The following is a 25,881-nucleotide window of genomic DNA, read 5'->3' as shown; positions in this document are numbered from 1 at the left end:
AATGTAATTTTTAAAAAAAACCAAAATGAATATGTATTCAAAACAATTCAGTATAAACAAGTTAATTCACTGGGGTAGCTCTTCAACAAGAAAGTCATCATGAGAACCACACTTGTTTTAGACTAATGTCAAATCCAATAATCCTAGAATAGAAATAGTGATGTAATTTGTACTAAGTGTCACTGACTTCAAAGGACACACAAAAATTTGCAGCCGGTAAGGGCCCTGATGATTTTTAAGGAAGATTTTGAAACACCAGAAGAGATATCTGAAGTGGTTGAGGACAGAATTAAAAAACTACTAAGCTAAGTATGAAGGCTACTCTCCACATCATTTGTCTTCTTCGTTTTACATCCCCTCTGTTTCAACAGCCTTACAGCCCCTTGCCTGCTCTGCACTGCTTGTGACCTTGCTGGCAGAGATCGCCTCCTCAGAGCTACTGTTTCTGCACCTTAGCACCAGTGATGTTTATTACTGATCCTTCCTTGCTAACCAGTTTTGTTAAAATGGTCAGTGTTAGCTTAAGTTGCAAACTTTGGTAACCAGGTTTCCTTCAGTGGGACTCTAGAGAAAATATCACAAAAACCTGTGCTGTGAGATCTGCCAGGGACGCAGCCTTTAGCAAGGCAGCAGCAGGAACTTCTGTGACCAAGGTGAAGGCAACCATGCAAAACAGTATCATCTCTTGAAAATATACAGAATCTAAGTGTGCACCTTTCTTTACCTCTTTCAGGTAAGCACCTGCTAGCTGGATTCCCTGTCAGTCAGACCTGATGGCCCCTGCATTCAGGAAAGATTCAAGTAATGCAAGTCCCTATCTAATTAAGACAGTAGGAATCTAAGTAATGTCCTTTATAAACTGACAGAGGACGTACATTGTATTGGTTCATCTATTACATTCAGGCTTCGATCCTGAATTTGTCTCATATTTTAATTCTATCTGAACACAGCAGAGAGAGAGCTGGCTTATCTTCAATAAAACATATGCTACTGAATCTTTAAGATAATTTCACTGTCTAAATTCTCTTGTCCTGAACATCTTCCCAAACAGTTATACTTCCCTGTCTTATTCTGGGCTCCAAATCTAAATCTGCAGCAGCGGAAAAACAGACTACAACATAAATCCAAGAATTTGACTCTATGCTGTCCCACAGTACATGAAGGTTCCTTGTAGTGCTGAGAAGCAAAGATGAAGATAGGCACAAGCAGTCAGAGGATTCAGTTTAGCAAAGTCTAGTTGAAAGGGATGAAGCTGGAAAACTATACACTGCATTTAATCCTTTGGTGGATTGCTAGAGAAAACTGAAGAAATAACTAGTGTGAAACACACCAGCTACAAAGCAGCTTCTATACAGGTTGTTCTGGTAAAGAAACCACAACAAAGCACAGCTTAAATGGATTAAAAGCAACCTAAGTGACGGATCTTAAAAGAAAAAAAGAAAAAAGACAAAATATTCCTTGAGAAAGCATAATTTTGCAATGATATATTCTTGGTGCTATATTTTTAACATTTGCATTAATGATCTGGAAGAAACGCAGCCAGAGTAATTCACCACTGGAACAACTTATGGAGATCAGGCTTTTCTCAAACTTAATTAAATTCAGACCAGAATTTTTTTTCTCAGAGATGCACTCTAGTTCAAACTGAAATGATATGAAGGCTGTCCTATGACCCATGCTACTGCAGACCTCAGACTAAGCAGTCACAGTGTTCTCTGCTGACTTTATTATTGCTGAATCAACGAGCCTATGACATGACACATAATGACTCACTACCAACTTCTAACAGTGTCACTTTCATTGTTTTCTCTTCTTCTGTTACCTTGGTGAGGCTTCTTGTCCTTTCATTTGCCTCTCCTGCAGTGTCTATATGTGCACACACACGCTGGATCCGTACTCAGCCTGCAGGTTGTCTTTGTCTAGGATGAGGATTGCCCCATCATGTGTTTACAGGAGCACAGCAAAGTCACTGAAGTTTTGCATCCGATGAGAGGAAGGTGTGACAAAACAGCCCCAAAAGCTAACTTGCAGGTAAAGAAGGGGCCTTGGTGTTTAACAGAAACAATGACCCTGCCTTGCCTCCACCCAAAAATTAGCCTTTCAAACATATTTTTGGGCTGAAAAGAATGAAAGAACTAAAAGGACATTTTTGCTTTTTTTTTAATGTCTGTTTTATTTCAGGTACAAATTGCAGGAAGAGATGGCAAGAATATGTACAAATGGGGGAAAGGATGAAATTGCTTGGAAGAATCACAAGCAATTTCCAAGTCTGGGGTCACTGTTTTCTTGGTAGAAGTCCCTTGACCATCTCAGATCTTCCCTGTTCCCACAAGGCTTTTCTCAGTTACAATTTCTCCCTATAGGCAGGAAATTACACTGATCTTAGTCTTCCAGGCAGAAAGCAGAAAGCCTCACTTGAGCTGTCAGATGAAATAATGGTTACTGGTCAGTGCCTTTTCCTCCAGCTGCACAAAAACCCTTCCCAGAAGTTTCTAGTTCCTGTAGTCAACTGGAACTAGTCTCCCCAGAGCCCCTTTCTTAGCCAGCCTCAGAACCAAGACTCTTTTGTTCCACTTGAACCCAGAGCTGTCTGTAACTGCTAGTTACTTTTCTTGAAATAGAACTTTGTTTCAGTGACTCCATCTCTCCCAAAAGCCTCTTCTTACTGTTTTAACTGTTTCCCCAAGCAAATCCTTTGAGGGAGAGCTTCTCTACATGACCCCACACAGCCACGACCTAGTGTTTTTTCCTCCTCTGTCCCTTACATTTCAGTATCAACTCAACCACAAAGTCAGATTCGGCCATTAATATGCCATTAATGTGCAGATTTTGTTTGGACCTGTCTCCCTAGAATCTTTAGCCCAAAATCGTAAAGGCTTTCTCTGAGGTTTCATTATAGACAACACAGAATCAAAACATCACCTCACACTCTACATTCTCCTCATCTTTAGGGATCAGTCCATATTTTTCTGCCTTTTGCACCCAGCAAACACTTGCCCTGAGCACCTTATGGCTGATGGAAAATATGATGGCCTCTACTGGCACACAACAATTGGAGAAGGACTCTCCAGCAATTTCATGTACTCCTGAGAGCATTTTTCATAAGGTCACATTTTATTTTCTGAGACAAAATCAAAAGTTGTTAGGAACTGTGTCACTTTTTTCTCAAATGAAAAAATGTGCCTTTCACCACGCCCTGCTCCAGATTTTCTAACCAACAATTTCAAGGACCATAGTTTCAGGAGTTTCAGCACTTCCATGAGACACAAGGGAAACAATACAGAGAAATAAGGAGAGGAAGAATAGATGCTGCTGAAAACTTTTTTCATTTAATGAAGGGGGTAGCAAAACTTGTACTTCTTTAGAGTGGAATCAATGAATACTAAAGATGACAGTAAACATGCCAGTTGCTGACAGCCACATGGCTACCCCATAATCATGGAAAGGGTTCACTTCTCATGTAGCACTCAGAATCAGGGTCACAGTGTCAGGTTCAGAGAGATGTCTCAGCCAGCAGATTGTTCCACACTTTGTTCCCTCAGATCTGTATTCTGAGCTTGGTTTAGCTGTTCTACCCAGCAAAAGGGAGTTCTGAGCTAGTGAAGATTTCATTCCCACGTGCTGACCACTTTAATGAAAAGCTTCATCTTGCCAGCGTAATGCTCTTTAAATTGACCATCCTTGCAGTACTTGTGCCTTTTGATCCACTGCCTCCCATAAAACTAGCTAACCTTTAAGTTCATTATGTTCTTAAAAATATTGCTATGTTCTTAAAATCATTGCTCTGCATTTAGAGAGTGAAACTATTCACCAAATTAGTATGTCATATCTGAGCTACCTACCTTTAAATTTCTAGTTTCTCCATTTAAGTGGAATTGACTTGCCATGGCACAATGAAAAGAAGATCAATAATTACAGACTCCAATTTGTGATAGATTTGTTAAACTTCACTCCCTGCTGTCATATCCTCAATAGTTATGGTCAAAGCTACATCCTCACAATCTGTTCTAGCTACATTATATATGCCTCAGCCTTCCAAACACACAAAGGAAACCAGCTGGAAACACTGTACTTAATGTTATCAGTGAAGACTGTATCTATCTACATGACTGTGCCCTCAAGAGGTTACAGACAGCATAACTTCCACCTCAGTTGTCATTTCTTTGAAGCAGTCCAAGAGACATGTCCAGGAAGCATGGTCTGAGCGCCCACAGCAGACATTTGACAGCTGTGGACTGCAGACCACTGACACCTACTGCAGAAAAGGCTGGCCTTGGGGAGTTGGCCACTAATTGTCACCCACCACCAAACGGCCTTAGAAAAAGCTAAAAGCGTCACTTTTCATGCAAGCCATTGCTGTAATGGCTACAGAGCTGCCACATGATCATGTATGGGAAAGGAAGCCGCTCCCACAATTACAAACAGGAGGAAAAGTCTACGATGCAATCTTTCTAGTAGGAACAGAAACTTGACATGTTTCATCCCAGAGGCACCTTAAAATGCATGTATACCCTGTAGCCATGTTCATCTGAAATAGTAAATACAGACTAAGTACATAGGAACAAGCAATATCCAAAGAGCCCTTCTGACTCTGCCTAGATCTGCAATTTCTTGCAGATTCTGCCATTCAATTTTTATCAGAAGAGCAGATTTATGGTAAAATCACTCATGAATAATTCACTCCCTTGAGCTGCCACATGCAACTTGGGGAAATCCCAGCTATAAAACCTTGGCACCATTTAGCTAACACAAGCTGCACTACTTTTTTACAGGTGTTATTCCACTGACCTACTTGGAGTTATTCCTCCTTCATAGTGCTAGAAGAAAAGGATCAGGCTGTTTGCTTACCACCTCTGGTAAGCAAACCTCTCTGCCACGTCTTCATAGCAGTAAAAATGCTTCTAGTGTTGGACTAAGTTTTAGCTTTGGCTCACCACAGCTTCAGTGGCTTGTACATCTCCTCTGCTCTTGGGCCTCCCACAATAATCCATTATTCATTGGCTTACTTCCTCCTCAAGTCTGTGGTTTTAAATCATGTTGAGAAACTTACTTGGATCCTAAACAAAAGGAGCACAAGTAAAGCCATAAACTAGCTACACTGAACCTGTCTTTATGCTGGTTTCTAACTTCAAGAGAAATATGGTTTATTCCAATACTCATCCTCTGGCACTGGAGCAAGAGCCCCAGCAGGGTATGGGTGCAGATGCCTGAAACAAAAAGGAAGTGAAACCATTTAGCCACCTCCCTGTCCTAACACAGAGGATGAATTACTAGCATCACTCAGTGGCTGCTTATTTTCCTAGGCTTTTCCATATATAAAGCTAGGTGGGAGTTCTACTTCACAATTAAAAAAAAAAAAAACCAAAAAAAAAAAACCCAATATTTATAAGGGTTTTATTTGATTGGATCCCTAAGTGGAGACCAACTAAAATGACAATGACTGTGCTGCCACCAAGCCACATTCAAAGCCCACATCATGGTACACAACTACACCTACAACTGCATTACAGGGAACAAAGAGATGGCATTCCCTGCTTGTAAATAAGGTGAACAGCTCACGGCTATCTTGACATAAAACAAGATAATAATTACAGTGCCTAAGTTAGACATCTGAGTAAATGTAGTCATGTTATTTAAACAATTAACCTACACTGATTTATAGCAGCTAAGGATCTGATGAGGGATGTAAGAAACTCCTCTTTACCCTAATATGTCCCTTCAGTTTATCCAAATTACTGGCCTTCACCACCTGGCCTTTCCCTTGTGCCCCCACAGTTAGGTTTTAAGCAGGTTAAGAAATTACAGTCCTCACTTTGGTCTTTTCTTACACAATTCCAGCAGTGCTGAATGAAATGCGAGACAACCATAAAAGCCAGTAGAGGGGAAAATTAGACATGCTGCGTAACTAATTTCTGAACTGTAAGCAAAGTTGTTGGCAATTTTCATTTCATATCATAGGTTCATGTTTCTTTGAACTGCCACCTACTGAGAACAAGCACTGGCTGCTCAAGCCCTTCCAGGCAGAATGGGATGCTCCCTGGTCAGCTTGGACAAGTTTAAGAGGTTGCCATGGTGTGCTCCTTCTCCAGGAGCAACCATCCTGCCTCAGAGAAGGGTGCACGCCTTCAGCTCACACCAGTGTCATGGGGAGCAGGGTTCCTCCTGCATCCCCTGGCCACGTGCCCACTGCTGGAGCTGCCGTGTTTGCTGGGGTGGCTGTAAGCAAACAGCTGTAAGCTTGCCTGCCAGCCCTGCTCCACAGGCACACAGGGGAGCATGGTCACAAGAAAGGGGCCAAATGCAAATTAAAACCAGATGAACCAAGATAGCAGTTGGAAAGAGGGGGTGGTTAAAGCCTGTGACAGCTCTAAGTGAAAATAGTCAGACAAAGCGGGCTTGTAGATTGTCACCAAACTGAGAAACTCCTCCACCCCCAACTGCCTGGCTGGAACTGTATAATGGAGCAGGTTTCAAGAAACCACAGCTCCCAGCAGAGTTAACTCTCCAGCAGCTGCTGCACTTTCAAATTGTCAGACAGATTAAACACAAGAATGCCTGTGTGTCACAAAGCTCAGGGAAGGGTGAAGTGATGGGGTCAGCTTGCTCTAAAGTGCAGAAACTACTCAAAAAGTTGGAGACAGGACTCCCTGTGGCCAGGAGGGAGTTACACTGGTATCGTCTGGCTGAAGGCTTGGCACAGGGCCCTTTCCCAGCCTCAGCTGTCCTCACCAAGCTGGACAGTTAGTGGAGTTTTTGTCTTGTGCTTCCTTATAAGCTGCAGTGGTGCCATGTAACCTGACTGCCCTTGCAGAGCAAGCGCCTGTTTGGAAGGGAGAGAAACAGGGCTTCCACTAGAGTCCACTCCTTTGGGGCATGAGCCAGGGAGCCTGGCTGGGACCAGATGCTGCAGGGCACCCAAAAAGCTGGCACCTGCACTGCCTCAGCACCCAAAGCTCAGAGAAGCACGTTACCTTATGGGGGCAAGTGCGTGTGTGTGGTGGAGTGCTTGCATCAGGCAAAAGTGAGTGCCACTGATCCGCATGTCACCGATGACAAGAGGGTGATGATTTACTGGGAATAGTGCCCAGTAAAAAGCATGCTTGTGGATCCTATTTATTGTCTCCTACCCTTCAAATACTCTTACAGTTACAAAGACGCCACACAATTACAAGTTAGAAACAGGAGCGGAGGTAATTCTCCCACACGCTGTCTAGGCCATGGAGCCAACAAACCCAAGGCACCATCAGCAGGCAGCATGGGTCAGCCAGCCCAGCAGGGCTCCTCCCAGGAGATGGTGGGCCACCTCCACCAGGGATAAACAGCCCACACTTCAAACCTGGGCCAAAGCTTGTTGCCAGATACGTGCAGCTGCAGAGAGCAGAGCTGGAGGGAGCTCTGCCAGTAACAGGGGTAAGAAGGAGAAAGGGAGGTTGTTCCCACACAACACAGCCTCTCCTCTGCCAAACCACAATGCTTCATGTGGATCTGTAGCCCACATGCTTCTCCAGGTACCTCCAACTCAGCCATGCTGTGCTGGAAACTACAATCCACAAAACTGCTGAGAAGATGCTGGCCCACAGAAGTCAACTTGCCACACAGCTCTCAAAGGTCACACAATGACCAGACAGGGACTTGAGCACAAGAGAGCCCAGGCCACTGTGTCTTTGGGCCACATTCGGGCAGCCACACAAGCAGCTCAGTCGTTGGGGGAGCCAAGTGGTCTCCCTTGCTAGGAGAAAGTTTGAATCACCCCTTCCTCTTCCCAAAGCACCAGAAGAGTCTCCCCACAAGCAAACAGCCTGGACATCCCCATACCCTCACCGCAAGAGCACTTACCCCCCAGGAACTGGATTCCTCCTGCCACCCTGCCCACAGTCCTGGAGATGAGCTCGGACACACAGCAGCCCATGAGCGCTGTCAGGGCCACCAAGAGAAGCAGCCCGCAGCCCAGGCCCGTCACCACCGTGCAGATCCTCCACTCGGCACTCGGGATGGCCTGGAAGGAGGCATAGCGGCCACACTGCTCCACCATCACGGTCATCTGGCGGCTCTCATCCCGCACCGGGTAGGAACACCTCCGGAAAGTGCCGAAGGAAACAGACTTCTCCAGCTGAGAACCCAAGAGCCAGTAGGGCATGAAGAAGCCAACACAGGAGGCAGCAGCGCAGAGGAAGGAGAGGAGGGCCCAGACGATGCCAGCACAGGTGAGGCTGGAGGCCATCTTTGTGTCTGCTCCAAGACCCCACAAGATGGGAAGACAAAAGTAACTGTGTATTTTAGAGGGGCTTTATGGATAATCCGGAATCTCTCAGCCTTGACAAATCCTCACACTGGGAGAAGCTCGGATCCGAAGAGCCGGGGGGATATTTCCTCCCATCATGAAGTCAAAGGTCCCTAATTAAATAACAAAACACAAAAAGGAGAAAAATACAAGTTCAGTAACGCTGACATTAGAAAAGAATATTTGTCTGCCAGAATGTTTTTCCTTCCTAGAAGACATGTCACTTGTGCTGTCTTGTGTTTTTCCTTTCTGAATAAAACGTGTCACTTTTCTGTCCCACCCTTGGAAGCAGACCCTAAAATCACTCTCAGTGACACCAGTTTCTGTGGTCAGTGTGATGGTGGTGGCCAGCAGCCCAGCTGGAACAGACTGCTGTGCACATCCAGGAATGCTCTGCAGCCACCTTCAGGGGTCTCCTGTGTACTTGCCTCACTTTTCTCCACTGCAAGTCCCGATCTTTCCAGTACCAATAGAAAAAACAGATAAGGTCTTGTTTATCCTTAATTAGCAAGACCTTCCTCCTACAATGCCTGGAGAATGTACTTCGCTTTATAGATGGTCCTGCAGCTTCAGTACAAAACCACCCACAATGGCTAAGGCATTTCAAGTTCAGACTCTTGTGGCACAGGTAAAACTTATTAACACACCCCCAAAAGAAGTGATATGAGATGGCATTTTTCCCCGCACTCCAAGTTGTTTGGCATCGCTGTGCAAAAGGAGCCTTTTATCACTTGATGTCCCAAAGTGCCAGGAACCCGTAGGCATTTCAAGTTCAGACTCTTGTGGCACAGGTAAAACTTATTAACACACTCCCAAAAGACATGATATGAGATGGCATTTTTCCCAGCACTCCAAGTTGTTTGGCATCGCTTGATGTCCCAAAGCGCCAGGAACCCGAACTCCAGGTGGGCTTCTGGTAAGTGAAGACATTGCCACATCTTTTCACCCCTACACAATCTCAAGGAGCTCACAATTAAAACACAGAAGTCTCTCTTCATATTCCTGCTTGCATTCAGCCCAGCTCTTCTTTGCCTCTTCCCAGCTCAAACCCAGGAGCCATAACCCCTTTGTATCCTTCGCAGACAACTCCCAGCCTCTCAGCTCAGTATCAGTGTTCCCGAGTGCATTTTACTGTCACCGAAACCTACATGCTGTTCCCAGAGGCTGGGGGTGTATTTCTCGTTAAATTCATGTTGGATCATTATTCTAACTGCATTTGTAAATTTATGATCATTTCTCACAGTTGCTGCCAAATTAATTCTGATAGCTATTTACAGGGGCTTTTTCTTCTAAGCATGATTAGGCGCCAATCAGTGAATTCATGAAAAGGCAATAAAATGAATACTACTTCAGCACAAGGAGGGAACTTAGAGAAAGTCTGTAAGTGAAATTAGCCATGTGCACTACACAAAAGTTTTGTTTACTTTTAAAACACTAAGAAAATGAAGTCTCTTCTGTGATATTAAAAAGGCCTATACTGCTACTGAAGAAGTGTTCACCTATCTACCCGTAGCCTATCCACAGAAATATCTTTCAACCTGCAGACTGCCAAACCCCTGGGTATAAAAACTTGACAGAGAGGCATGGGGGTTGGGGGGCACCATTTCTTTAGAAGCATCATCTAGAGAAGGATCTGTCTGTGTCTTGGCGTGGCACCAAAAGTCTAAGCCAAAGTGGGTCACAGCACTTAGGGAAGATCATTCCCTGAATCGCAGGAGGAGGTACATCTGGAAATAGGGGACAACATGGAGCGTCCCAGGGTATGACCCGACAAACCCTGCTGCTCCAGCGGGGCAGCAGCTTTGCCTCCCTGGAGCCTGCCAGCTCACAGCCTGGGCGCTCTCCCGGGAGGCGGGCTCACCCCTCCGGCCCCGAAACCCCGCTCCCCGCCCTCCAGGGGTAGGAGGGGGCGGCGGAGAGATACGGCTTCCCCCGAGGGAAGGCGGCGGCCAGGAACCAAAACTCGCCGGGGTGATGCCAGGGAAAAACTGCGGGCGAGCGGGCGCAGCGCCCGCGGAGCCGGCAGGGTGGGGAGTACCGGGCGGGGCGGGCTGGGGTGCAGGGACCTGAGAGGGGCAGGGACCTGAGAGGGGCAGGGGATCCTAGAAGGGCAGGAGACTCGGGAGGAGAAGGGTTCCTGGGGACAGGGGGTCCAAGAGGAGCAGAATGGGAGGGAAAGGAGATGCTGCCGGGGACGAGCTGGAAAGGCAGAGGTGCCGAGAGTGTGGGGAATCCCAGTACCCAAGAGGACGGAGAGCAGGGAAACTGCGGGGCCGGGAAGGGAAAGCGGTACGGGATGGCAGGGAGATAAGGGAAAGACGGGGGCCCGGGAGAGGAAGGATTCGGGAAGACAAGAGGATGAGAGGGCTGGGAAGCCGAGCAGGGAAGGGAGTCTAGAGGGTCCAGTGCAACGGGCAAGGGAAGCGGCTAGGCTGGGTGTCAGAGCGGGGAAAGGGAACGCAGGAGAGAAAGAGGGTCCGGGGATGCAGGAGATGTGGCAGTGCAGGGTAGGGAGGGGTCGGGGAGGGAAAGGACGTTCTGAAGGCTGGAGGATCCGGAGTCGTGAAGGGAATGCAACGTACAGGGAGCGAGGGAGGGCAGGGGTTAGAGAAAGGAAGGGGGTGCAGGGGGTCCGTGAGAGACAGGGGATTCAGCCGCGCATGGAGTGCGGGAAAGCCGGTGTCTGGAAGGAGCAGGAGCGCCAGGATGGGGGCAGGCGCGGTGCCGGGGAGCGAAGGGCTACTTACGGACACGCCGGGCGTGGAGGCTGCCCGCCGCGGCTGCCGGAGCACATGGGCGCGGGGCCGGCGGGCGGCGGCCGCCCCAAGCGACTCTACCCGCGGTCCCGGCGCGGAGGCGACGCGGGCGCTCCGAGGCGGGCGGGACCGGGACCGGCACCCTCCCCAGCCCGGCCCGTCCTTTCCTCCGCGCGTTCCTCTCTCCCCCCGTTTGATTCCTCGGGAGGCAGCGCACTCCGCCGCCTCTCCTCCCCCTTCCCCGCCACCGCCTCCCCGGGCGGGGCGCAGTTGCGGGGCCGCGGACGGGGCCGGGGGCGGGCGAGGGGCCGGGCGGCGGCGGCGGAGCGGCGAACGGGAGAGCGGGGGCGCGTCCCCGAGTCCTGGCGGGGCGGGGCGGTGGTCCCGGCCCCTCGGGGTCGCTGCGGGGGTGGGTCCCGGCTTCCCGAGCCCGCCCTGGACTGCGACGGGGGGGTCCCGGGTCCCGGGGCCCGGTCGGTGCGGGGGTGGCGGGAGCGCTGCGGCGGCGCCGGGCTCGGCCGCTCAGTGCGGGGTGCAAGGGGCGGTGAAGCCGGGGACGGAGGGGAGGAAAGAGCAGGAGAGGAGAGCGGGAGAAAGACAGCGAAGAAGGAGTATTTGTAGGAAAGGAGGAAGGCTGCAGTCCTTACATGGGAAAATATGGGCTAATCTCCTGATGGTGTGCGTGTGATAAGAACTGTGTCTGTCTCTGCATGCGAGCTGCTGATCCAGCATTTTGATCGCAACAGTTCCCGAGTTGGTCTACAGAGAGAGCAAATGTGATCACAGTACCAAGCAGCTCCTCCCGGATGGGTTAGGTCAAGCGGAGAGACGGGAGCTTCAGCCCTTTCCCAGAGTGTCTTAAGTGGGAAAGTTTTGAGGAGCGGTTGCCTTCTGCACAGAGAGCCTCTGGGAGAAAAAGACATTTCCCATTCTGGTTTTTCCTCTACGCCCAGAAACGTGAATACATTTCTCAGATACAAGACAATTTTATGACAGGTTTAAATTGTGTCAGCACCAGACATGCAAAGTCTCTTTGGTAATGTTTCTTTTACAGTCCTGGCATGTAATTTAAACACCATTCATTAATATTATTCATGCTAAATGGAAGTGAGGTTTATTGTACTCAGTCTGCATTTACACCATTTAATAGTAACAGCAGCTATTTTCAGAATTGAATTACAAAGCCACTTTATTGCATTTTTAAAATTAGACTTCAATTTTTTTCCCTATAATGCAAAGTCTTAAAATCAGAATATAACTGAAAATGCATTCTTTCTCAAGGGATAAGGAATGGATTGGAAAGTATCTAGCATGATCAAGTTTTCCACCCTAACATTTCAAGTCTATTTAAGGAAACATGTTTCAAAAAATCAAAAAGTGGGTTAAATGTAGGCTGAATGCTAGAATATATGCAATAAAATACTCCACAAGGAAGACAATGAAGGCATAAGCCCAAAGCAGCCATACCCACAGCTGACTACCCCAAGGCTACATCCACCTAGTATACATCTATATTAGCAAGTCATGTGGATCACTCTGGTGTTGGATCTCATGGTGTCCAGGGCCTAAGTGATGCCCACACTTTTTCATAGCTTTTTCTTCAGTTTCACTCCAGGTTGGGCCTGTGAACTGAGGGCCCCATGAGAACTCAGAATGCATCTGATGCACTCCGGGCACTTGTCTTCTGCTGTATTGCTATCTGAATCCACTCGGTGTACCCACCTCTGCTGGGCAAAATAAAACGTGGTAAGTGAGGATGATCTGGAGATTCACTTCAAAAGCACGCCCTTGATCCACACCAAAACATGAAAGTGGATGTGCCCACAGGGTGTCTGACAGAAAGGGAGCTGGTATGAATGACTTTCCCAAAGCTGAGAGCTGGAGCCTGCTCCACAGCATACCATTCCAGCATCCTCCCCTCAAATCACCTTTCCGCCCGGTGCTGTGCCTCCACCCCCAAGCATGCACGAGCTCTCAGGTCTTCACTTCTGCAAGGAGCTGTGCACGTTTGGGAGAGTGTAGACACTCCTCGTTTACTGCTCACATGCCTTCACTTGGCTCAGTGTGGTGTTTTATCCCCTGCTATTCATTTTACCAATGCCTGAAATGACAGGGATACTAAGCTAACACTGTGCTAATGGAACTCTCCTCTTGATGTAAAGAAAGAGAATAACTGAGTACTGTTATTAAACAGTTGTTTAATTGTTTAAAGACTGAGGTCTGTCATTCTTTTCTTAGCCAAAGGCCTGGGTTATAATGAAACTGTGATAAATATGTCTAAATTAGGCATGTGTTGGGATCAGACATGGGTAGAAATTGCCTGGCATTAAAATGACTGTGGAAAAACTTCTGTTTCACACATGGAAACTGTTTCTCAGTTAAAATTGGCATTGGAAGCCTAGGGAGAAGCAAACAAGCATGAATTTATTCATGCAATTTATCTCTTCCATGATATATGCCAAGGTCCCCAAGTCAGTGTTTGCTTTGCTAATGGCATCTCTACAGCAGTTCATTTATTTGCCTTATATGGCCTGTACATTCACTCCCTGAGCTGCTGCCATTCTGCTTTCCCTCATGGAAACTGTACATTGAATTTTGCATCTCTCCTGAAGCATCTCATTTTGCCAACTTTCTCTGAATGCCCCCACAAGCTGGCTGCATGGCTTAGTCGCTTGCAGGGAAATAAGCTTTATTTCACAATTCATATTCTGTCCAGGGAGTTTTGTTTTGATTAGGAACAAATTAAACACATTGTGTATATAAGGTAACATCCAAACTCTCATTCCATTTTCTCTTAATGTTTAAAACTCATCATGCTTCAACTGTATCAACATTTGATTCACCTTTCAGAATCATTGTGCTTGGAAGTATTTTACTTGAAATTTAGCTGAAATGTTTCTGTCCCAGTCTAACCTGTTCAAAACAAAAGGGGAGCTATTACATTGTGCTTTAGGATTCACAATCCTTCTCACAACCACAAAAGCAGATACCTCCTCAGAATATAGCAATAACAAAACACATGGTCCCCATGGTCTTGTCTATACTGAAATAGCAGCTAGTTTTAAAATTGGTCCTGGTGTTTTGAGTTTTAAAAGAATCCACTTGTGAGAAATCTTCATAGTTGGTCAAGGGAACCTGAGCTGCGGATTACTCTCTGCTGCAACCACTGAAGTCAGGCTGAATCAAACACCCATGAATACATTGTCAGAAAACTACCCCAGCAGGGACATGGAAAAATGCTTATAGATTTTACCATTTTGCTTCTCCTCAATCCATTGACTAAGCTGCTGTTACAGCTGGGGCACTACAGACTTGATGGAGCTAATCAGCACTGCAGAATAAAGACAGAAAATCCTGTCACTGTACCTAAATCAATCCTGGCTAATATACACATCACAGGCTCGACCACAGACTCTTTCACTGCAGTATGACTTGTAAGACAACATAATATGCCATAGGGGAATATGTATGTTCCTGAATCCAAGGAAAATGAAACAGCTACCAAACCCATCTCATTCTTCAGTCTTTGACCAGAAAATGAACCAAAAAAAAAGAGTTTTATCTTTCAGGCCACCATCTGTTTTTGGTTGTGCAGTCTGCAGGAAAGTGATCACACCAGCATGGTTCCGAGCATCTCACAAAACTGGATCTTCAGGTCGTGTCTGTACTCGATTTTAAATCAAAAAAGAAGGTATAGGTACAAAAATAGACTTGAGGTTATGTACTGGGAGCAACAGAAAGTCAACCCAATTATTCGAATACAGTCACTGAAAACCAAACAGACAAGTACTGTTAGAGAAATAACCTGATAATTAGTACATTTGCCTGAAATTATGTCCAATCTCGAAGCAGCTACGGAAAAAAAATCAATTAAAAAGATATGAAAAGAGAACCTCAACTTTAACACCTGAAAATTTCTCAGGGAAGGTAAGAAAACAAATTCAAGTGACCAGATCCTGTCCATCTGTATGGTGTCATCCCAAGTCAAACAAATTGCATGTTTTCTACTGTGGGTGGAACTAGATACCTGGAGTTTCGAGCTGTCCCATCCAGACCTGAATCTTGGGCAATAAACTTAGCTCTAACTAAAAGCCTCTTTCCACTTCTATTTTAGTAGTATCCTGTCATCAACACTTATTTTTTTGGTCGTTCTAATAGTGATAAATTTTGTGAATTCTCTTACTAACAATTTATAACAAAACTTGCCTTTTTTTCTGAAAGACAGTTGTCTTACACAATGCTGTTGTTGCTAACATCAGTCTTTTAATCTCTGGGTGCACATAAAAATAACATGTCAGTGCAAAACAAAAGAGGAAAACAATATTTATTATTTGCCATAAACCCTCCGTATGTTGTTTCATCTTTATGAAGTTATTACGTATCATCTATTATATAAAAGCCATCAGCTCTACATTCTGCAAGGCTCTAATATAGTAGCCACAGCTATTGATTTTCTCTTTTGTGTCCTGTTGTTGACAAGCTTGGTGGCTGTGGGAGAGGCCAAGGTGGTTTATTCTGCACCAACCCCTTGGCTGAAGGGAGGAATGCCTTTTCTGCACTTGCAAACACAGCCAAAGTGACTGAGCTCTGAGATTACAGTCCCAGACCCATCCTCCTTTACCAGGGAACTGTTTTAACCCTGCACAAACTCACGAAAAACATGATTGGTTTCAATACCAAATTTCCACTATTCTTAATTGGACTTTTTAAAATAAGGAACATCTGGATGATGAACGAGTGATTTCCCAGTAAGAAATGCTCATCTACTGGCAGCCTGCTTTCTGTGCATGTAGACCCAATACCAATAATGTAGTAGTGTCATCTTACTTAGGAGTGGGACACCTGTCTATGTTCCCCTGATGCTGGTAAAGAAAGATGCGGGGAACGCACAAAGAGCGCGTCTAGCCGCGCTGCTTTCTCGCCCTAAGCGGGCGCGTCTGGAGACACGGCTTTGTTTAACGACACGCGCAACAAAAAGATTTTTCTTTTTCCTTTAAAGCCTCAGTCCGGGATCAGCTTTCAGCAGGAGGTCACAGTTTCGGCTCAGGGCCCGGAGCGCTCCGGTGTGCCGGCGATGGGTGCCCGGGGCGGCGGGCGCTGCGCTGCGCTGCTCGACAGTGACACTCGGTGGGCGGCGGGGCCGGGCTGGGCTGGGGGCGGCCGCCACGGGCAAACCCCGGGCCGGGGGCCCCTCGCACCTGCCGGCCCCGCGGGGCTGCCGCGGGCTCTGCCCCGGCCCCTCCGCAGCGTTTGATGCGGCCGCAGACGAGGAAGGGCGTGCGTGTGAAAAGCGGGGGCAGAGAGCAGAGCGGGCTTCTGTTCTCCATAAATGCTCTGGGATTTGTAACCGCTCTGGGCCACTGCGCTGAGGCTTCTAAGGTGCCTTTGCAGAGCCCAAAGGTGACTTTTAGCGGTTTGGTTAAACTGGGTGTATCTGAGAAGGGGGCTCAAGGCAGTGTCCTGAGTGTCCTGTTTCTCCCCCAGGATTTTTCCACAGAACTGGAGCAGAGCTGCCTCTCCCCGTGAGTTCCAGCAATCACTTGCATCTAGGTCACCCTATTAGATCACATTCCCAAGGATATGGCTAATGATTTCTGGGGTTTTTAGAAAGGAAAGCTGAAAATCCTCTAATTGGGGACAATGGCCAATTCATTTTCCAAGTGGAAGCTCATTTCCTCCCCTCCCCATCACACCCTGAGTGTTGTACAGAACTCAGGGACTCCACGAAGCTGGAACTTCTGAAATCTCGCAGAGATTCATCCACAGAAGAATTGCAGTGCCAGCTCTTGTCAGCTGAAACCCAAACAGAACTCGCTTCCAGGTGTATCAATGTCCGAAACATTTTCTCAATGGGGGAAGAAACAAGCTCCTTTTTTTACAACTCTCCAAAAGGCTTGTGCTTAGTAAATCCAGTACATATATAGCATCCATATATATGTGTATTTATAACACAGATATATGATTATATACAAATCTCTGTAATACATATATATTCATGTATATATATTCATATATATTCATATAGCATCCATATATATGTGTATTTATAACACAGATATATGGATTACATACATATCTCTGTAATAGATATAAAGGTATAGATACAGGAGACAAGGCTGGTCAAGCAGGACCTGCCTTTTGTAAATCCATGTAGGTTGGGCTTGATCCCCTGGTTGTCCTGCATGGGCCATGCAATGGCACTCAGGATCTCTCATCCATAACCTTTCCTGGTGCCAAGGTCAGGCTGAAAGGCCTGTATATCCCCAGAGCATCCTTCCAATCCTTCCTGTAGATGGGTGTAACATTTGCTAATTTTCAGTCAGCTGGAAATTCTACAGTTAACCTGGACTGCTGGGTGATTGAGAGTGGCTTGGCAAGTTCTTTTCACAAGTTCCTTGACTACTCTGGGGTGGATCTTCAGGGCCCACAGACTTGGGCATGTCTAATTGCTCTAGCAGGTCACTAATCATCTCCTCTTGGTTTATGGGGGATTCACTCATCTCCCATACGTGCTCTGGGAAGATCTCTTAACCATCTTTGGGAGGTTCAGCATGCGAGAGTATTCTCTCGATATTATATTGTAACAAAATAACCTACTCATCGATTGTGCTTTTGCAATATAACTGCATATTTCAATATTCCTTTTCCTGATGAGAAAGCTAATTAGCAAGGTCGTTACAGTTACCACTTATAAGGGGGAAGATAGTAATTCTATTAATGTGCTCACAGGAACTTCATTTATATTACCTCTTAACCTTTACAAGGATATTACAATTTCAATAATTAATTGCTTTTTGCCATTTAATTTTCAGTTTACCATTTTCAAGGGAAATTACCCATTAAAACAAGGACTTTTTTTTTTAAGGAAAAAATTCTTTACTCAAGTATACACCATAAGCTGGCCTTAGAGAAACTGGATATTTGCTAAGCTATTTCCATATTTGAGTAGAGAGGACTCTGTGCTAGCTCTGCATATTAAATAACTGCCCATCGCTTGAGTCTTTAGATATTTGCAGAAAAATGAGGCAGAATAGGGCTGAGGCAGTGACAAAAAGGGAATTAATCCTTATCCTCTTCCTTCAAATTCTCAAAGGCAATGAATCCCTCCTCTCTTATTGATGTAGTAAGAATTTACTTTCTTCTTCCTTTGCAACCATCTTGTTTCTTCAGCTGAAGTTAATTTATTCTGCAATACCCATCCATGAGGCCTTCTGTTAACTTCAGTGACTGAAAAAAATAAAGGAACTTTGGCTCAACCTCATAAAACACAGAAATTCTGTCCACGAATCATGAAGAACTTAGGTATATCCTCAAGACAGTGCCTGACAGTTTGGAAAATGGAGCTCAACATATGTATTCCTGCTCACACTCAAGTCTCTTGTAAAACAGCTACTCAATGAATCAGACATAAGCCAGTATCCCTGTGGTAGCATGCTGGCATATCTCCACTACTGATAGTAGAAATTGTGTCCAAATCCCATCACATAAAAAGAAATTTAGTTAAATATTGGTATCTGAGAAGGTGAATAATGCATTCCAAGTGGGCATGTCTGTGACAGAGTGAAACACATACTTCTGAGAGAGGGATTTCCATGGGAAGATGGAGAGAAGGTGACAAATGAAGAAAAGAGGCACAGCAGAAGAGGGAACAGAAGAAGCAGGTATGAACTAGACTGCAACACTGATTTATGAATGAAAATGTAAACATTTTTTCTGATTCAGGTGCAAAAATTAAACCAGCCCTTGGGCTGTTCTACCTTTTCAACTGGCAAATCCATGATATGTCATCCAAAAGGATAAACCTCTGCATGATATGTCACATGCCTACAGGCACAAACTAGATCATTTTGCTGTGAAAACAAGATATTTTATTTTTTAATTGTAAAATCAAATCTGGGTTTTTTACCCCTTTCCCCATGAGTATAAGGAGAACCAGGGGTTACACCAGGATTCAAAGACAGTATTTCATTTCCAGAGTACTGAAGCTGGGGCATACTCTTAGAATTACTTGCAGAGAAGTCAAAAGTCACAGTCAGACAAATAGGGGTAAAAAAAATTGTCTACTCAACAGTCCAGTGCACAAGTTTTCTATGCAGATGAGAAGACTCGGTGGGAATCTGAGGATGAACTGCATTCTGAAAGTGCCTTTCTTTCCATGGTCCGATAGATGGTTAGCTGCGGGTTTTACCTCTGACTTTTAGGTGTTAGAAGATTGTTGAGATGTATCCCTCTAAAAGTTCTTAATTTTGTCTGCAAGTGTTCAGATATTCAAGTTGAAGAGAGTAAGAATAGATTCAGACCACTTAATATTAAGAGGTCCCTATATCACTATATCAGCAATGGATCAGCAATTACACCACAGCAAAACAATCTGCTTTTTAACCAGTAAAAGGAAAGTCTAGCTCCAGGCCAGCATGGGCATTTATTTTCATAAGCTTTCTTCAGTAAAGCACAAATATGTTAATTTTGTCAGTTAGTACTGCAATCTGGTTAAAGCACCTAATGCTTTTCCTTGAGATAACCTTGCCTACATTATTAGAACTCTAGACTTTATCACATAAAAGGACACGTATGGGATAGAAGCAGAAAGAAGCCTCTAATCATCAAAATTAACGTAAAGATATACTTTCAAAACCTCTAGACTGGCAGTTCACTCAACATGACATTTGCTTTTTGACAGGCATGTGCTCTGCATGCACAACAATATTTTAAGATGGCATTGTTTAAAGAAAGTTGACAGTGATAAGTGATGTACATTGAGACAGATGATATTCAGAAGAGAGCTTTACCTGCATGAACAAGAAAGTTGTTGCTAGTTTGCATGCAAAAGGAAGCTTGGGGTCTATTCTGGGGAACTTGATAATCTCTTGTAATTAGTACTGTAATTGGAGGTTGCTGGAAATGCTCCTTGAGCTTCTGCCAGGGAATGTGAGTGCTTCACAAAGCTGTTGACACTGTTCTGTACACCCAGCCTCACCAACAAAGTCAGCTGCAGTAGATGCCAACACAGAACTCCTGCTTTGTCAAAACTCTCATCTAAGCAGCAAACACACAGTGCTTTTTCCTTCCAGTGTAGCCACAGAGAGACACCAGTACTAGCCAGTCCATCACCATGCTCCCCTCAATGTCCTGCAGCCTACTGGTGATCCCAGGACACACTAAGTCACCATCAGGCAGCCAGTTTTTGGCAGAGATTCATTCTGTCCCCACTATTTCAGATTGGGAATGGATAAATATGAGCCACATATACCAAAATTTAGAAACAACACTTGCCTGCTCTTGGGGACACAATTACTTGTTTCCAGTGCATCAGTCATGGGAATACTAGTTCTGTAATAAAGCCATGAAGGCAGAAATGACCACCAGAAAGGGCTGCCAGGTCATTTTAGCAAGAAACTGAAGGTTTAAATGTATTTCATCTGGAGATGAGCAGATCTTTGCATAGAAATTGTTTGCAATTTGCAGCCAACAGCAGTGACTGCAACCAGTGTCAGGCATTAAGTAATAAGTTATTTTTATACACAGCAGCTCTCCAGTGTCTCTGAGGGTGATGGCATCTTGCCAAGGCTTTGGAAGGGCTGTAGGAGCTGACACACAAAGATGAATGGTTGAGGCAAGCCCAGATGACACTTCTGAGTCAACTTTACAGAAAGAATCAAATCCAAATATACCAGGTAGCTCCACACTGGAGTTGCTGAGAAGCTGTTTGGCTAGGCTCCTGACAGATGTCTGAGAGTGCAACTTCTGGCATTTTGGAAACTTATTTCTCCTGAAGTAGCAATAAAGTTCCATTAAAATCACCCAAACTGAATTGTTATGAACACTAAGAAAAGCTATTTACGACACCCATACCTGTAAAATTAGGTTGATGTTATATTACTGCTATGAAAATTGCTGTGATCATCAACATGCTTTTTGCAACTTTTACTAGCAACATCCCTCAAGTGCTCCTTCACAAGACAATGTGTTGAAGCTATATAATTTTTGCCTCATGCCCAGCTATGGCTTTTCCCTCAAGAGCTCCTTGTGCGCTCATGGCTCCAGATACACTTTTGCCTGACAAAATTGTTATCTGTCATTTAAAAGGGAGTTTCTATGTACCAGATGTCCCTGACCATATAATCTTTTCTGTTCTGTGCCACTACAATATTTGTGTAGGATTAGCTGGAATTTTATCATCTTATGCAACTGCATCCCAAAGAACAGCTACCTGATTCAGGAGAGCAGTTACTAACCCTAAGGACTGTACTTTGGATACTGACTATGGTAAAGAAATTGCTGGGACCTGAGAGAAGCCAGTCATACTACCCTGCCTGCGTGGCAGAAGTATGTGTGTGTAGATGCAAAAAAGGCAAGAGGGCAGAAGATGTACAACAGGAGTTTAAAAGGAGCTTTGGAAAATTCAAATCCACTTCAAAACACAGACCAGCCAGTCAATATACTGAACTACAAAAACAAAGTGACCATAGTGATTGGGAATAACATTCCCATTGTTATTCCCATTTGTTCTGGGAATAAGGAAAATGCTTCAGTGAAGAATAGTCATACTTGATCACTAGCTGGGGGGGCTTAAGGCAATGCCTGAGTTTCCACTAAGGGATCACAACAAGAGCCTGTTCACAAGAAACATACCAGAAAAGTCAAAGGAGGAAAATACTAAGAGATTTGATAGAGATCCATAAGACATGGACGTTTGACCCAGATGTCTGGATTAAAATACAGCAGTTGGCATCAAAATTTGCAGCAGTCTTTGTCAATACTTGTGTTGCTGATGTACTGACTCAAAAGGTATTTTTCTAATGTCGACATTCTTGCAGTTTATCAGATCTACTTTTGGCTTGTCATGATGCACATCATGACCCTGGCATGATCTCATAGTGAGCCTTTTGGTGATCAGCTGAACTGAGGGCACTGCCCAGTAATTTAGGTTTCATTCTTTAGATTTTCTTTGCTAGACATTGACTTCAGCTGAGATCAGGACATAATGAAGGGTACTTTTTTTTTGTCTGATGGTGAATAGTTGTAATTTTTGTTTAGTTGTTTGGGTTATTTTTATTTCACCTATAAAACACAACACATTCCAGAGACTTTTTGCCAGCAGACAGTCATTGCTTGAAGACATAGGTCAGCAGACCTGGCACACATCATTATCATTTGTTACATGTCCTGCTTGTATTTTCTTTTTGCAGTTTTTTATTCTTTATTGTTATTGTAATGGTAAGCATACTAGTGAGCATATGCAAAGCAATATAAGCTTTATATTTTAGCTTTATACTTGAGTCAAAGAGATGTGGTGTCACTAAGATGATGCAGTTCATCAGCCACAAGCAGATATTTGTTCTCATGGCTCCATGATCTAAATAACTTTTTTCTTTCTTTTTTTCTTAGGTGAAATTTGGGCCCTCACTGAAGTGAATGGCAGTACCATACCAACGTAATTGACCTTGCCAGGGATGTGGCCACATAGATTAGACAACCACCTGCTTAGAAAGGTCCTTTATTCTGCAGTGTTCTAGAATCAAATAAATTTAGACCAAATCCTGTTAGTTTTGCTGATACAGTACTTCCCTTGAAATCAATGGTTGAGTTTTTTTAGCAGGAGATGAACAGGAAAATTTCATGGGTTTGGTATGTATTAAAGTGCACACTGTACTGCTAGTGTTATCTTTTCAGTGAGTTATAACAAACAGAAGTTTTATAGCTCCTCAGCCAGGTGGCTGATTCAGCATCACATATATTAGAGCCACTACTGCTGACTGTGAGGCACGACAATAAATCCTCAAGTGAGACAGCATGAGCTAACCTAAAACCTCAGAACTGTACATTCTCCTGGACCTTCAAGGGACGCAGACTACATGACTACATGTTGCTGTCAGGGTGACCTTTGGCCAAATCATTCACAGAGTCATATTTCCAATTTTCAGATGATGTCAACATTGTCTGAATTTTTTTTAAAGGTTAGCTCAGGAAATGGATTGATTTGGTCTGGTGAAAAGATTCTATAATATTTAACTGTAAGAAAATAAATCATTACAAAACCCAGCTCTAATTGACTTAAAGACACAGAACATTTTCATGTGCTCCTGCCTATTGGTTGCATTTTCTAGTCCAGCCTTAGCACAAGAAGACATCAAAATACTAGAGAAAGCCAAGGAATAATTTCATGGCAGAGAACTAGTGAAGATTATAAGGCACTGGTGGATTTCTTTTGGAGTATGCTGTGTGCAGTGGAGAGCCTGGCAGAGCCAAGTTCCACTCCACCATCTATAGGGATGTAAGCATAAAAGGCTGCAAACATTTTCAAAGGGATGACATAGTTGAGCAGCAATATATCATGGCCAGCTTCCTTCAGATACTCTTCTTCACTGCAGGACCTGTAAATTGTATGCAAAACAGCATTGTCAAATCATTTTTATCTATTATACTGTAAGAAAAATCCAACTAATTACGGGCATTTGTTATACGACCTTTCACATCCCTGACTTCATAATGCTTCCCATTTCTATGTGCTCTGTGCATCATATTGAGGTAAATTCTGCATTATGCCTTCCTTCCTTCCTTCCTTCCCTCCTTCCTTCCTCCCCTCCCTCCCTCCCTCCCTCCCTTTAATGTATTTGTATTTTCTTTTTCCTTCATCACAGAAATTTTCCTTTCTCACTCTCATTTGCCTATGACAACACCCTTAACAAGAGCTATTCCTTCTTCTTTGTGTTTAAGAAAATATTTTCTTTATGTCCTGCTCTGTCACTCCTCTTTCGTCCCAGGGTAGAGAAATACATCCAGCCATGTCTTTGACCCCAGTCAACCTATTCATCCACTGAAGTTTTATTACTACTTAGCCTTTTGTGGAACAAATTCAGATTACTACTACAAACTTTTTTTTGTCTTTGTCTTCAGAAAGCACACGTACTCCCAAGCATTTGAAAGTACAGCAGCACTTGCTAGCTTTGGCTAGATAGACAGCAGGTGGCATTCCTGACCACACCTTGTTCTGCAGGCTGAACTGTGCTCCTGTCTGTGCACCAAAGGAGTGGTTTGTGAACACTTTCACCAGCGGTACAGCACTAACAGCTGTCAAACAGTTTTGCAGTCTGAGAGGGAAAGCCTGCAAAACCAGAAACCACCACAGTAAGGAACTAAACAAATTAACAGAAATACCCTGTGCCCTGTGTAAGGTGTCTTTACTGACACCTGTAGTTCTGCTGCTGTGTCAGGCTTTGGTAAGGGAACATGCAGTAGCACACACACTACACAAACTGTCTATCATTGACACACAGAAACTGATCACTGAAATCAAAGTACCTTCTGGGAGTTACAGATCACAAAATACCAAGCATTTTATCCCACAGCGTACATCCAATTGATTTAACAGGATGTTTGCTGGTGGGCAAGCAGATTGGTAAGGATGTCATGCCAAACCCACTTTTGTGATGAATATAAGACATGGCACACCAGCTGAGTTCTAGATGGTGACTTTGTTGCAGTTACATTTGCATTTCTGTTTTAAAAAATCTGTTCTGAGGAAAAACCTACCCTGTAAAAATTATTCATATCAGAAAAAGAGAGGATTTCTTTTTATAGCTGCATCTAATATTCCTAAAAGATGAACAAGATATAAGCACTGGTATCCTCAGACAAACAGGTTTTAGACTTGTGAGAGGTAAAAAAGTGCTCCCTTGATTATTTTTTCTCATTTTTTTCAAAAGAATATATGCATAGATAAACACATGCTATTTCAAAACTCCATTGGTTCCTGTCAGCCCAATGTTTTACATTAGCTAGAAGCATTCTGGCTCACAAAACACATTCTTGAAGAAATGCACACCCATGAAGAAGCATCTGAAAACAGAACTGGTTGCTTCAAAAGGAAATGCATGTACCAACTGATAGAGGGAATTCTTTCTGGCTCCTTGTATGTTTGTGGTATAACTTGTTGGACAAGACTTGGCAATGGTTGTGACTTATCTGACATTTGTGTTTCAGATGTTGGAGCCTTTCTGACTTCAAGGTGTGCCTTCACTCTGTCAACTTATCCATCAGGTTAACAACATTTGAAGCGTTGTTCAGACAACTAACAACATCCAGCTTATAGGTGGGAGGGGATTTTTTAATAATAGGATTTTCTTGACATGTTTTAATATTAATTGCTTACACCTGTGATGACTGCAGGCTGTTTTATCTCTTCTGACATGGAGAAGGGAGATCCTGGCTCCTGGAAGCTTAGTCAGAAGTAAAGGACTTCTAGGAGATAACATCAGTGTAATAGGGTGGATGAGAAACAGAAACTGAGGAAAACAACGTGTTTGAAAATGCTTGAAATCCTTCTTGCTGACGAGAAGCCAAGAATAGAAACAAGGCACTACACTGGCTGTTCAGAAAAGCTGCCCTTTTATGCAGAGGATCCATGTGAGGAAGCAAACAAACAATTAAATAGCAAAATATCCTATCACTGTCTGCATCACACTAAGATTTCAAGGGCTCTGGTCATACAGTTTTTCCTTGAGGTAAATGACTCAAAGTAAAAGAATAAATAATTAATGAATAAAACCATTCAGAAGCTCAGTGCTCCCCCTTGGACATAAAGGCAATGTCTATTTGATGTGCTTGCAGTTATTTTCAGGAAGGGTCTTCAGAAGAGCAATATGAGATCCCCAAACTCCTGAAGAGTTAAGCTACGGCTTGAATCTTTGGGTTTTGACCACACACCATCAGACAAATGGAAAGGTGGTGCTGTTTTCACAGCTAATACCATGGTGGAACCCATGTCCTCTTATATAACAGCTGTGCACTGTTAGTCATCCTCTCTCCATGGCATCTTATCTTTATCTGGTGCCCGCTTTCCAT

General features: G+C 44.3%; 1 protein-coding gene across 1 annotated transcript in view; it reads right to left on the bottom strand.

Moving 5' to 3' along the window:
- LHFPL6 (LHFPL tetraspan subfamily member 6) overlaps positions 1-11,287 on the bottom strand; it is a 137,540-nt gene extending 126,253 nt beyond the window's left edge. The window contains exons 1-2 of the mRNA XM_039716685.1: positions 11,029-11,287; positions 7,837-8,394 (exon numbers count right to left, since the gene is read on the bottom strand). Coding sequence (XP_039572619.1) covers positions 7,837-8,221 — 385 coding nt within the window. The 5' untranslated portion in view covers positions 8,222-8,394; positions 11,029-11,287. The remainder of the gene's footprint in view (positions 1-7,836; positions 8,395-11,028) is intronic.
- Between the last annotated feature and the right edge of the window lie 14,594 nt (positions 11,288-25,881).

Source organism: Passer montanus, unplaced genomic scaffold (genome assembly GCF_014805655.1).
Source record: "Passer montanus isolate IOZ18808 unplaced genomic scaffold, ASM1480565v1 scaffold36, whole genome shotgun sequence".
Lineage (NCBI taxonomy): Eukaryota > Metazoa > Chordata > Aves > Passeriformes > Passeridae > Passer > Passer montanus.
This window is presented reverse-complemented; position numbering and strand designations above follow the sequence as displayed.